Here is a 15,024-nt window from a genome sequence, read left to right on the forward strand (position 1 = left end):
TTATGTGGACATTTATCAGAAAGACTATAGTTCTGATCTTTACCTCATATGGTGGTTAATTTCCGGTTTTCACTCTATTTTTATGGAAAGGACCCACTTCAATCCTAATTGGAAAAAGACGTATTTTTGTAACACTACACTTTTACTTGCATTAGTCAGACATGTTAATGTACTTAGTTCTTACCGGTCCACTTTCCATATCACTTTGCGTGGTGGGAAGAACGCCTCTGGGAGCTACCTTGAAGGAGTGGGTCCTTTCCATAAAAATAGAGTGCGCCATAAGCTTTCTACTCAGAGGGGTTAGTCTTTGCGCTTAGCGCTAAACAACACACTTTAACTTTCCCTAGAAACCAGCGCGATTAATCACGTCTTTCTGGCACGCCGTGCAAGGGTCCCGGCTCGCCGCCCGCACGATAACATAGGAACTACGGGCTGGCCAAGTAGCAACTTTCCTGCTCGAAAACATAACAGTCAGGTATGTTTTTAACTGTCTTCCACTGTAATACTGCCACGGTCAATTAACATGCACTTAGCGCCGCTTGTATTTACACGTTCCAGGCTGCAGCAATCCTGCCTGGGAAGCGGAAATAAACACAGCGCGCAAGGAAACAGTAGCCTCACTGTTTGTTACATCGAAAGGTAGGACTTTAAAGCTTTGAAGTGTTGGAGCCACATTTACTGCGTGTCTCTGGATGGTCGGTAACCATCATATATTCTTTTAACAGAACCTCAGTCCAAATCAAAGCCCATACCTGAAAAATGGCACCGCGGGACCGCGCATTCCATTTCTAAGGTAAAATCTGTGATAATCTCTTCAGCCAGGGGACAAAAACGGTTCGATGAATAGTGGCTAAAACAAGCTTCCTCTCTCTTTTCTAGAATCTACATTTAAAGAGCCCTGAGGAGAATCTGACATCTGTAAGGAATAAAATCATATTTTCACAGTAGCTACATGTGATTAAAATGTCCATGGATATTCAGGAGCTTTTTGAGATTTGGTGGGATTAGGTCGGCTGACAAATAATGAGGAGGTTCTGACGAGGTTAAAATGATGGCCCACCTCATTGGGGGCAATAAATTAAAAAAAGGGCGCTTCATATTTATGAAGTGGAAAACACGGAGGTCGAGGTGGGAAAGAACATCAGAAAAACACCCATGACTAATGGTATATTAATATTGGTCAGCAATAGACATACAGGAAAGTCTGGGCCTTGATGGCCAGGATTCAGATATTTTTAGACTCTAAGCTTTTGGGCAATGGTCTGAACAGAGAATGTTAAAGCAATGGCAGGATGCTGAAATACCAGCATTCTGAGGAAGAGGAATAGTGCTACCTATTTATGAAAAAGCAGACTTGTTAGGTTGCTAAAGAGCAATTATCTGAGAACCTACACATGAAATGGCTATTTAAAACTGTTAAGGCATAGACTGCTACGGTAAGGTATTCCCTTTGATCAGCCAAAACATCACACTGGGTATTAAACAATCAGTCATTGCATATTATCTAATTACATTTGTGAAAAAATACACACGGGAAATGAAATGCAATTTGACTCCTGATTTGTTAAACCTAACACAATGATATGGCTATGTTAGAACCGGGGTCTCTAGTTGGCCGGGGTATGTACCCTAGTCCAAGTAGGGACCACTGTTTCTGACAGAGTAGCTTGGCGCAGAGCAGGAAGGCGTAACTTAAGAGGCAATGTGTAAAGTATTTGTGCAACAAACATCAACAGTGACTCAGTGAAAGCACTCACAAAGGACACTACACCAATTTTATATAAAAATAAAGTTATCTCTATCTAAAAGTTAGGCAGGATCCAATAAGGCAAGAATATTCCATTTACAGTCAATGGTTTCCCACAAGTAATGTCTATAAGGTGATTGCCACCAATACCAGGTAGTGAATGTCCCTTAGATCGGCAGTCCTGGTGAAACACAGTTCCTCAAGTACAGTAGATAACACACTGTTCTCAGTTCTTACGAGTTTGTACCCCTTTGGCAGTACAGTGTTTAGCATCTTGGTTAAAACAGTTCCTTAAGTGGCGTGGAATGAGACCCGATCCTTCAGCAGTTTAGGAATTAACCGCACCATCCCATATGCTCCCTGCATGATGGTGCGCCTAGTTCCATTGAAGCATTACATGCCCGTGATGTCTCTGGGGCCCGCCCGGAAGGGGTTATGTTTTAAAGCACCCAGGGCAACCGGTACAAGTTAGCGGGCTCGCTATGCAGGAAGAGGAAAGGGCCCACCAGTCGGCAGCAACCCCGCAGTCCGAGGTGACCTGGGGGGTGGTCCCATCCTTAATGATGCAGGGGATCCCAGTACCGGTAGACACACAAAATTAGCTAGAGTCCCCGGCAGCTATGCTCACTCCTCCACCCATACAGTTTCCAGCCCGCACCCGCCAGGCAACATAGCAGGCAGGGCCTCAGCGCACACGCTAAGGGGTTACCTGAGATGCAGGTGAAGTGGGCACCGTCCTGGAGTTCCTCCCCGCCCTGGAGCTTTCGGTCCTGATTGCGATCGGGCAGCCGAAGAGCGGGGAAGCCCTTTCTGGTCTCAGCGGCGGCCTCACGCTGGGACAAGCCCCCGTTGCTGGGCAACGCTCCACGCCGGCACCAATCTCAGGGTGGCTCCTCACTTACATCAGAGGGACTGTGTACAGGTTTCCCAAGACTCCCGAGCCGTGACGGTGATTTTGGGGGGAGACTCACAAGCGGTCCTGGTATGCTTTTCGCCCGGGCTGCGGCGGTGACTTCAGGAGCACTTCAGTTGAGTTTGCCCACTCGGGTCCACAGCGGTAATGGGCACAGTGTTCCCGATGCCCCAAGGAAGTGCAGACACTCACGGCCAGCACCTCGGGGGTGATTTGAATAAGGCACACAGTTCGGGCCGGCGGCGGTAATTTTCAGGCTTACAGCACTGCAGGGGCAGTTTAGAAAAACAGATTGCTGTTGTTCGTTATGTTCTTTATGCAGCAAGGCAGTTCCACAATGTTGCAGGGACAGTCCTTGATGTCTGTGCTGTCCTGGTGATCCCAGTGACCAGGGATCAGTCCTTCCTCTCGTGGAGACACTCTGGAGATTTCTTGAGCTTTCCACTAGCAGGGCAAGATCAGCAGGCAGGCAGGGCAACTCACTACCTTGGGGCAGCAGTTCCTGAGAGCGGTCAGCCTCAGTAGTGTAGCAATCCTCCTAGCGCATCAGTCTGTACTCCTGCAGGGATTCTTCCAGGTCCAGTAGTGTAACAAAGATTTGAGGCCAGGACCCTCCCTTATATACCCTACAGTCCAGTTCCCTGCCTACCCTGACCTGGCTGTCACTGTAAAGAAAGGCTGGGCCGTTAAGGTTACAGTGAGGGATTGGTGTCGTTACAACGCATACATTTACAACGACCTACCATTACAACAGAACTTTTACAACGCAAAAACTTTTACAACGCATGTATTTGCAACGCATTTTTTTACAACGCAGGTACCTTTACAACGCATACCATTACAACGTAAGTATTGGTAAATATATATTAATTTTATAATCGTAAATTAATTGAAAAAATATATAATTTAATGTAATTTAATTTAATTTAATTTAATTTAATTAATTTAATTTAAAATTAATTTTAATTTATTTTTACCCTGTACCCCTGTACCCCAAAAACCCAAAACTGACACTCAACCCCAAAAATACCCCTATACCCAAAATCCCCAAACTGACCCTGAACCCCATAAATACCCCTTTACCCAAAAACTAAAATCTGACCCTGAACCCCAAAAATAACCCTTTACCCAAAAACTAAAAACTGACCCTGAACCCCAAAAATACCCCTTTACCCAAAAACCAAAAACTGGCCCTGAACCCCAAAAATACCCCTTTACCCAAAAACTAAAAACTGACCCTGAACCCCAAAAATACCCCTTTACCCAAAAACTAAAAACTGACCTTGGACCCCAAAAATACCCCTTTACCCAAAAACTAAAAACTGACCCTGAACCTCAAAAATACCCCTTTACCCAAAAACTAAAAACTGACCCTGAACCCCAAAAATACCCCTTTACCCAAAAACTAAAAACTGACCCTGAACCACAAAAATACCCCTTTACCCAAAAACTAAAAACTGACCCTGAACCCTAAAAATACCCCTTTACCCCAAACATATAACATTTAAAATATAATTATATACTTACCAATACTTACCTTGTAATGGTATGCGTTGTAAAGGTACCTGCGTTGTAAAAAAATGCGTTGTAAATACATGCGTTGTAAAAGTTTTTGCGTTGTAAAAGTTCCGTTGTAATGGTATGTCGTTGTAAAAGTTGCGTTGTAAGTGATGTTTCCCTACAGTGAGCAGCCAGTCAAGTGGAGAAGGTGTGATTCCCCACTCCCACCTCCCAGCCCAGGCAGGCTGTCAGTATGCAGACGTGAGGGGGGAATACGCAGAGCCCAAACTAAGGGGCCCATTAGGATAGCAGGCGGATTGCCCCACCTGGCTGGCAGTAGCCACCGCCAGCCTGGCGGGGGCAATCCGCCCGCCATCCGCACCTAATTTCCCCCTGCCATATTAGGATGGCGGGGGGGACCACGGCGGACGGAAAGATGGTCCGCCGCTTTTCCGCCTCTGTCGCCTTGCGGCTGGGGTGGAAAAGGTTTAATATGGTGGCGGTGTCTATTAGACACCGCCAGCCATATTAGCATGGCCCAAAACAGATGCCTTTCCGTGGCGGCGATGCCACCACAGAAAGGCATGCGGTCTTCACTACGGGGGGCCCCTGCAGGCCCCCGGAGTGAAGGACAGGTGGGGGGTGCACATGGGGGGGGTACCTGTGGTAACCCCCTGCATTTGCATCAACAAAGCGGAAGGCACCGCGCAGTGCCTGCCGCTTTGTTAATGCAAATGCATATATGCATTTTTAGCATTGTGGCGGGCGATGCTGAGAGCACCGCCAGCCACAATGCTAAAAATGCTGTATGCGCCCGCCACAGTGGCGGTTGCATCCTAATCACCCCCACAGGACCCCCGCCCTTATGGCGGGCAGTCCCAAACTCCGATAGGATGGCGGGCGGACTAAGTCCACTCGCCATCCTAATGACCCCCTAAGTGTAGGCAGAGAAGTATCTACTTTCTAAAAGTGGGATTTCTAAAGTAGTATGCCCAAACCCCATATACCATTTGAAAGGGTTCCCCGCCCCGATTCCAATAAGACCAAACAAGATCCTAGTCACAAATTATCACATAGGCGGGTCCCCAAAGTTAACCTTTGGAGGGTTAGGCCTCACTGCGGTAGCAGGGGCCTGTGGCAGGTATGCCAGTGTCACAATGTTTTAGGGGAGAGCACCTGCACCACATCACTGTTTAGCAGTGATAAGGCGCCCAGAGTCCTAAGTCCAACAAAATGTAAGGTAAAAATGGGAGGCGAAAGGGCAAAAATGTAGGGGTAGACCACCCTACAGGCTCCAACAGCCTATATTAGTGTGTCAGCGCTGAGCGGGATATTGACAACATTTGTTTATTGTCTTATATATTAATTCGCAGTTTTGTACACTAAATAACTTTGTAAATTAGGTGCATGATTCCTAACAAAACTCACATATTCCAAAGCAATAATCCCTAAAACAATTATACAGTCGGAGTTTCTTATTGTAGAACATGTTTAATACTCTAAAATCCAATCTATTACTTCTCTCAAGTTCTTCCTCATTGTTCCCTCTATCAGAATTAAAAACTCAGAAAAACAATGCAAGATGATAGCACTGTTCTATGCACCTTTCAATTATTTTCACCTTTCCCTAAACTTGATTAACATTTCATCAATTGTGGTCTCAAGTAGGTATAACACAACATAAGATATCATTTATAATATTTGTGCCCTTGAGTCTTTATCATAGTGCAAGAGGAGGTATTTATGCAAATAACATGTTTGTACTGATCTTGAAGACAGGTTGCCTTAAGTTAAATGCTTATACACATTATTGAAACTGTTGCACTCGCGCTGCGGCATTTACCCTGGCTCTTGACATTTTGATTTTGTAAGGTTCTTTCTTTAAATATTTTTGTCCTGACTTTTTTATGTGTATTTCTTCTGGAAAAAAAAACAAGAAACAATTTTGTCACCAACAGCTAAAATCCGATGCAGATAAACAAGATGGATCTTACAAGTATGTCCTGACAGGCGATGGTGCTGGAGAACTCTTCACCATTGATGAACACACTGGGGATATTCATGTTGTTAAGAAGCTCGATCGGGAGGAGAAAGCATCCTACACCCTAAGAGCCCAAGCTATAAACAGGTACACTAGCCTACCCATGGAACCTGAGTCTGAATTTATCATCAAAGTGCAGGATATCAATGACAACGCCCCACAATTCCTGCAGGGACCTTATACTGCCAGCGTGCCCGAGATGTCAGCTGAAGGTAGGCCAGTGATTACCATTAGCAATAACTAATAATATAGATTGCTGAGCGATAATGTTTACATTTTCCTGCTTTGTTATGTGGCAGTTAAAGAGAGAATGAAGAATGACGATGAATATGGAAAATATGCTTAAAATCTCTACAATGACTTCAGAATCTCAAATCCGGTTATTATTTGTCCAGAATAAGTGCTATCATACCTTAAAGTATATGCATTCCCAGTCACATGTGGGCATCGTGTGAGCCCAGGTCTGAATGGTTATTTTACATGATTGCAATTTACATAAAAAAATGAAAACTGATCTTAATACTCACTTACTCCTAGAACTGTATAATGCTGTTCTTTTTAGTGGAAAATAAATTAGGCAAACCCTTTTCCTGAGGGCCGTAGGCAATCTAATGTCAGTCATTAGGTTGGCTCCTGTTATGATCAGTATAGTGAAGGTGGAACCAGCTGTTGTTTTTCTTTGACTGCAGTAGTGAGTCTTTTGAATATGCTTCATTCTGCAACTCTGCAATCACGAAAATATACATTCAGATTGAATAATTTGTCTACATGAAAGTGTACTATTTTCATATATAATTAACTCTTTCACCTTGTTGAAGTTCTGTTTGAGTTAGTATGCTATTAAAAGATACACATTTTACCTTCTTATATTTCAACCATCCAAATGAATTCTTCTGGTCTTTTTTTCTTAAATGGCGCACACTCTTTGGAGGCATCATTTATCCTGGTTTTCTATAAATGAATAATTTTAACAGAGTGTTTTTCCCGTAGTTTTTTATGCTTTGTTTGTCACTTGTGATATACAAAACACTGCATTGTTACACCACTTTTTTAATAATGTTGTAGCGCCTTCGTCATAATGTTCTTTGTATAAATCTGATTGCTAATTGGCCTTGCTGGTTGTTCTCCTTTGTGTTCTTTCTTCAATTTTGAGCCCTATAAAGGATCCTCAGAGACACAGTTTTGTATCAACTTAGCAAAATACTTCTTAAGTTCAACTGTTTGGAGCTCCTAATAGTACTTACTTTTTTTGACAGATATCGGTGCTTTTCACGTCTAGTCTAAACGTAGTGTTACCTGCTTTGCAAATCTCATGTGTTTAAAAGAATTCATAAAAGTGTACATATCAGCCCTTTTAATCCATTGGCCAGTTCAAGTCGCATTCACATGTTGCTTCTGTCCACCACAGCATAAAGAGCAAAAAGGTTTTAAGGCATGGACAGAGTGTGCAGCTGCCCAGGACCCCCAACTTCCAAGGGGCACTTTGGGAAACTGACCTTTCTATCTATTTGACGTCTGTCTATTCTATTTCTCTATCTGAACCTCTCTGCCAGCATTACCTGTAACTCGGTCTCTCAGTGTGATCTTAAGGATATTTGGCAAGCCAAGCAAGACATATGTCAACTCATTTTGTGTGACTGTGTTAAACATGTAATGTAATATTGTTTATTATCATTCGGGCTTGAAATGGGTAATGAATCCAACTTTGTTCCATATTGGGACCCCAAAATATATTGTGCCCTGGGCCCCTAAAATCTTTCACATGACATTGATAGAGCATGGTGCAATAGGTCAGCAGACTTAAGTCATTGCCTCTCTTCACTGTGAGGGACCACAATTTTCTTCTGTCTGAAACGTTTGTCTACCATTGCTAGAGCTATTAGGCCTGGAAGCAGCCTGTATTTGCCAGTGAATACTAATACAAATGTATACTAGCGTAACTTCACCTCATTTCACAACTTACAAGACACACATTAAAAACTTCAATAATGACTATCATTATGAAGAATCAACTTTAGCTCTGAGTAAAGAGCTATTTGAAAAGCTGCATAAAGAGTTAGTTGTTTTTCAGGGGAGCATGGCTTGCACAGCCAAGATGGCGGACCCACTCTAGCAAGGCTCTACTACAAAGCCCCATTTATCCTTCTAATATCCTGTACATCACCTGCCATCGGCGACTCAGACTCTAATTTCCGCACTCTTTGCCCTATCTGGCATCATTGGAGCCCTTTCTTCCACCCCGTAGGGGTTGCAGTCGCTGTCTGTAGGTTGAGACGCCATTACCCTGCTGTGTCTGATGCCAGGACCTGAGACCTCTTGCCATGCTACCCCCAAAGATAGGAGCCTTGTGGTGTGGCTCGTGCTCTGCGTCCGAGTGCGCATCTCACATTTCTGCTGCTTGCATCTGAGCACCCCAGCCAGTGTCTAGGAGGTGGTGTTGGAGACTCCTGCTGTAAGGCCTACGCTCGCACTGACCGGGTTGGCAACTGCACTGAATCACAGTAAGGTCTGTATTTCCTTTGAGGGCCGCATGCAGTACCGTTTCCTCCACATGGGAACCTCCCTTCATCACCTGCTCTGCCGAGCCTGCTGACCCGTTCTGCCTTGTCAATGCCACTTCTCAATGTGACCTTTAATGTCGTGGTGACACAGCCTGCATATCACATTGCCTGATGGAGTGTGTGCTCCCAGCCCCAGCCTACATATACCCAAAAAGGGACCCCATCTCATTTCCCCCACCCCGCCTCTGTCAATTACTACTGCAGGACATTGCTGCTGGCCTCTTGGGCTTGCAGTGTGGATCCAGCGGTACGGGCTATATAGGACAGTGCTGGGGTGAGACTTTGCTCCTGCGTAGTGCTGCTACAATTTCTCTGCCTGCGCTTCCTTTGTTGACTTGCAGCTGGCCTCCATTCAGACCCCCACATTGCCCTGCTGCAGTCCACCTGTGGGCCCTGTGTGGGTGAAGTCAGGAAGCATCTGCTTGGCCCCCCCCGCCCGGTAGTCCGACACTGGGAAAACTGTGACCTGCACCACACCTATTCTTCATCAGCCCCTCATCCCTTGGCATTCCATGACCTGCATGAATTCCCTAACTTACGCGGAGCCCAGGTGAGGATACTTGGATGCATGCCCTCATTCTCCTGTCTCTCATTTAACTGGGCAACGTTGCTGAGGGGAATCAATGAACAAAGACACTTGGACACACTGGAATGCTTGTGCTACTGCGTCTACTCATATCCAAAGGCACCAGCAAGCCAACCCTTTCATACAGTGGCCTTGAGCAGGTGCTGCACAGCTGGCGGTCGGGGGTGGGTGCTTGGGGGAAACCCCCCTGACTACCACTGTTGGGGCACTTTTACCACATTATACCTTTGCTGGCCCTTTGCCCCCTGGATCGCTATACCCTGCATGGTCGGCTCTGATGGAATGGAGCAAGATTGATAGTAATGGGAATACACCCCTGCTCCCTTTGTTGCTGCCCGCATTGGTGTCCATTTTGTTATGCATCATAACCTGGACAGAGCCGGACACACTGGGCTGCTCATGATGTGTCATCTGTGACGGTCGACAGGTGTTGGCAAGCAGGCCCTCTTTCACACACATATTGTACCACCATGGGCTGACTATGCTCTGGCACCCAGAGTACACCTTAACACCCATCTACTGCATGGCAGCTGGGGGCCCTTGATTCTTCAGACTACCTCAACCATCCTCCATCCGTTGGGGACAAGTTAGACATTGTCTTGGAAGTGCTTCGGAAGACCCAGGCTTCCCTGGAGAGGACCCAAGTTTCTCTAGAAAACAAGATTGCCAATATGTCAGCGGACCTCACAATGCTGCACACAGACCACTGCAAACTGGGTCGCAGAGTCCACACTGCTAAACAAAATCTTTCTGAACTTCAGCCGAGATTCGAAGTAATGAAATCGTCCCTGCAGACATTTGTGGACCAGGTTAATGACCTGGAATGTAGTGCATAGGATGCGAAGGGCTGCACCAGGAGGAACAAAGTATGTGTGAGGGGGCTGAGAGGCAAAACACAGTCACCTGCGGTGAGCACTGGCTATGAGATCTACTCCCTTCAACTGCTCTCTCACAGTTCTTCTCAATTAAACGGGATCTCTGCCTTTCGGCATGAAACCCCACACCTGGCTCCAACCCTAGATCACTGTTATTCCACTTCTTCCATTACCGTTAAAGAGACTCCATCATACAGGAAACTCGTAAAGTCAAAGACATTGTTTTTGATAATGCTGGTGTTATTTTTTTCCGGACTATACCATGGCGCTGCAATGACAAAGGAACTCCTTCTTGGCTGTCAAACATCGCCTCTGCAAACTGGATTTGCAAAACTCACTCTTGCAATACTCACTCTTGCTCCCTGTTCACCTTTGTATGATCCCTGAAGGGGCAACATGCTTTCTCGAATCCCTGTGGGATGCCTGGGACTTGCTGGAATAATCTGGACTCACAACTATCTGGACTCGCAACTACTCGCAACTCGCAACTACTCGTCAATCTCCATCAGAGACTGAGGCACCTCGTGGCCCTGCTGGGTGCCACTGCTGTGATGCAGACGCCATCCTGCTAGCAGATGGCCCATTCAAGAACACCTAATCCCTCTAGTGTTTGACTGTCTGGGAGGAATTCACAAAGTCTGTCAGCTACACCCAGTCATGTGACCCAGGACATGCTACAGGCACAAAAAGAGCTAAGGCCAGAATTACGACAACTTTATAAGAATGGCTTTACACAAATTGTGATAAAAACCCAATTTTGCTATTAAATAGGACTTTCCACCACAATTCCAAAGACACCAAACATGATATAGCTACAAGCTCCCAATTGGAAATTACAGCTTATTAAATGTAATATGGAAACCCCAATGTTATCCTACAGAAGAGGTAGAACTCACAGTCATGAAAAAAGAATATTCGAAAATTTCACAACCAGGACATGTAAAACATAAAAGTAAATGTTCAACCTTTTAATTACACAGTACCTTGCTCTATGGGTTACCTAGGGGCGAACATAGAGGTGACCTAGATGTATTAAAAGGAGAGTTTAAGGCTTGGCAAGGATGTTTAAAGTCAAAATAGTAGTTTAGAACTGCATACAGGGTGCAAAGGCAGACCCAGGACATGTTTTAAAGTGCTACTTACATGGGTGGCACCATAAGTACTGCAGGCACACTGGTAGAATGTAATTTATAGGCCCTGGTTATATGATATGTCACTCTAAAAGGGGCTTATAAGTAAATTAAATATGCCAGTTGGGTATAAGCCAATGTAACTGTGTTTTAGGGGAGTAAACACAAGCACTTTAGCACTGGTTAGTAGTGGTAATGTGCACAGAGTCATAAAGTCAGTAAAAAGTGCAGGGTAAAAGGCAAAGCTTTTGGGAAGGCCCTGCAGAGACGGTCAGGTCCAAAACTGCCTCTGTATACTTGTCAAAGTCTAGCTACAGCTGCCTTATTAAGTGCTTTAGATTTCCTCTTCTTCCTCATGACGTGATGTACTTGGGCCTTGACACACCACAATTCTGATACATACCACTGCAGTGATGGTCTAGCTTTCCCTCAGACTAGCAGCCTCTCAGGGTCAATTGGTGACATACATTCTTCAAGCTAGAATTACGCCTGTCAATCCATTCCTCTGCTGACGCTGGTGTTTCATGATCAGTTTCATTAGCAAGTTCAACTTCAGAATGTGTTAAGTTTAAATTCATTTTATGAACTTTCTTAAGGGCCCAAGCAGCAGGGTTGCTGGGCCAGCACTCAGCACGGACATTGCATTTCAGTAATTAGTGATTTCTTCTTGGAAGAAAGTTAATGTCTAAATTAGGGACAGCAGTCTAACACAATGGCGATGTTCCTTGTAAATGCGCAACCTCAGTTCATATAAGTGATGCTGTTAACCTTTGCCAGATAGGCTATATTGAGTGACACCAAGCCAATAACACAGCAGACATGGTCTATCATAGACTACCTTTTCACTGTAGGTATCTCCCTCAATATACAATGGGTCATTTAGAGTTTGCTGCAGTGAGAGCACCTCCATAAATTGAAAGAGTCTTGCCACACTAAACTAGAGGTGGAAGAACTGCAGTGTTTCTGACAGTGAAGCTGACCTTGACTCTGCCACGGGAAACCTCTGCCCGGAAGGCCCACGCTCCACCTGCTTCTTAGGTCATGGTGATGGTCACTACACCCTACTGAGGGCAGAATGATCATCCCTATATTTCCCTGCATGAGACTACCATTCAGTGCATGGCAAAGTCATGGCGTGAAATTAAACAATTACTTTAGGCCATTTACTTTTTTGATGAGTAAGGTACAGCAAACAGAACTCCTGCTTGGGAAAATTTAGTACCTTCATGAAGCTACCACATCTGGTGCTTCGCTGAAGTAACTGATATCCCTGCCTGTCTGGTGGAGATCTCTAAATTTCATGGGTGGCCATGGTTTGAGTTGGTCTGGCAGGCGACTTGGTCCCCATATAAGTGGCCCAAACAGTGCTTCCAGAAATGTTATATTAGATTTGACATGTTAGTGAGACAGAATCAATGATTCAGTCCAATTTCATTGGCCTGGAAATGTAGCATTGAACTTCAGTGCAGCATCAGGATCAGGTCAGTCACACAAACAGTTGTGTCGGTCTCTTCACAATGTACAGTCTTCTGTGTTCTAGTTGGGAACTCTGTGATCAGCAGCAAACAAAAGCAGGAACACAGGATAGGTAACTCCTCAGTGTCAGTCCACTTCAAAATCTCCACAGGTGTCCTGCAGGCAGTAGATTTATTACAGTATAGCACAGCTTTCAACTGTCTTTCAGAGCTCTTTGTCTGCCTGTACCGGTTGTTACCTGTGTACAACCCTACAACCATGGAGCCCAGTTCTTATTTGACATATTCTTCAATCATCTCCTAGGTTTCAATGTTTATATGCAGAAAACACTCTACACCATGGGTAACTGAAGGGTGGAAACCTATACAAGTCATAGTCTGGTTGTTGTAGAAGAAACATAGACTCCTCAAGCTCCACTGATTACAGATCCACTGCAGCTATTAGAGTTGTACAAGTGCCCTTTGTACTAAACGATGGAAAATGGATTCTATTCTGAGTCCAGCTCAGGATATCCTGTTAACAATATTCACTCCTATGCAGCTAATCCTAAAGACTTAAGTAAGACCCCTTTGTGCCACTGTAGCGTCACATTTTTGTGACATTCCAGTGGTGCAAACCACAAAATTATATTTAGGATGCGACTCAAAGTCACTTTGCATTGCCGAAATGGCCTCATATATAGGGAATAAGGCCAGGCAGCAAAAAACGCGGTGTTACCTTATTATGCGCTAGGCAAGCATTCCATGGGTGTTGCAGTGGGTGTTCCCATACAACACCCATGGATTTTCATGCTTCCTTGGACTTACAAGACAGTTTAAACCTTTATTTCGCCTAGTTTTTTCCACTTTCCATGTGTGCTGCATTCTGCAGCGCAAATAGAAACAGGAAAAATACTTCCAGGATTGTTTTGATGCAGGAAGGGGCCCGGTCCTGTATACAAACAATCTTACTGACAACACAGGCACCCTTTTACCATGGCTCAAGGGTGCGTGCCTTGGCCTAGGCTTACAAAATGGCGCCTGAGCAGGGGGAAAGGACAGGGATGCACTTTATTTGATTACGGTGCATTCCTGCCCATTCGCTTTGAAGTAGGACAGCACACCAGGGTGACTTGCTGTGCTGCCCTACGCCAAATACCCATAAATCTGCCCAATTGTTTTCTAAGGTCCTACTAAAAGAAAGGACTTCTGAGTTCTCCGGCTTTTCCTGTAGCTCTTTCAAGCTGATGAGAAATTGTAAGTTTAATAAGAAATTCTACCATCCAGAAATGGACGATAAAATCAGAGTCTAAGTTGGAATTCTTGATCCTACAACAGGTAGGAATGCTTTCTGCTGTAACTCACTTACATTCAGGCGCATCACAAATGAATCTAGGTAAATCTTGATTTACATGCTTTGGTACGCGCCTTGTAGATCCCATTAAAACATTTATCTATATTAATCGTTTGTATTATCTGAATTCGGAAACTGAATTTTATTTCTCTGTAGTATCTCAAAGACTTTGGAGTGGCTGAAAAGCATCTTCTGATGCTACATCATGCCCTGGCTGTTGAGAACTACCTCTCAGAGATCCATGTGCATTCGTGTTGTGATGGATTACCCAGCTCTTATTGGTTATTTGAAATTCTTATCGTCACCGACAACGGTTGCAGTCTCCTGCAGCTGTGCTGCTCATCAGTCACTCCTCACGTTCACACTGCTTGCTTCAACATTAAAGCCATCTGCCATCAGGCAGAGAGGCACACCGATTGCTCTGAGCAGTTTCAATCTTTTAGCCACTTTTTCTAAAACATTAAGACTAAAGTTAAAACATTCCGACTGACCAGCAAATTACAGAATTAATAAACTTTGGAATTCTGCAACAACAGTGCACTTACCTCTGCCATTTGTAAAAAGAGTCCATGAGTCAAGAACACTTTAAGGCCGACCTTGGGTTGAAGGTCCCACACAACACATCCTCAACATGTGGCAAGCAGTGAGAAACAGGAACTGTAAATAATATTCTCTGAATAAGAAATGTTCCTGAGTATGGAGTGAATTGTAAACTCTCAAAGATAGCAATTGGTTGGATACCCAAATTCTTTGGAGCACCTAAGTAAACATTAGTTGTGCAAAACACCGTTTAGAAGTATAAAATGACATTCCCGATTTAAGAGTTCAGGATTTGGGAGATTTAAAATCTTTAGTGGGATTTT

The 15,024-nt window shown here is 44.5% G+C and overlaps 1 protein-coding gene across 1 annotated transcript in view; it reads left to right on the forward strand.

Moving 5' to 3' along the window:
• The window catches only part of CDH19 (cadherin 19), a 1,234,526-nt gene that overhangs the window by 341,407 nt on the left and 878,095 nt on the right, over nt 1–15,024 (forward strand). The window contains exon 3 of the mRNA XM_086965550.1: nt 6,119–6,413. Coding sequence (XP_086821676.1) covers nt 6,119–6,413 — 295 coding nt within the window. The remainder of the gene's footprint in view (nt 1–6,118; nt 6,414–15,024) is intronic.

This window comes from Lissotriton vulgaris, chromosome 4_1 (genome assembly GCF_964263255.1).
Source record: "Lissotriton vulgaris chromosome 4_1, aLisVul1.2, whole genome shotgun sequence".
Lineage (NCBI taxonomy): Eukaryota > Metazoa > Chordata > Amphibia > Caudata > Salamandridae > Lissotriton > Lissotriton vulgaris.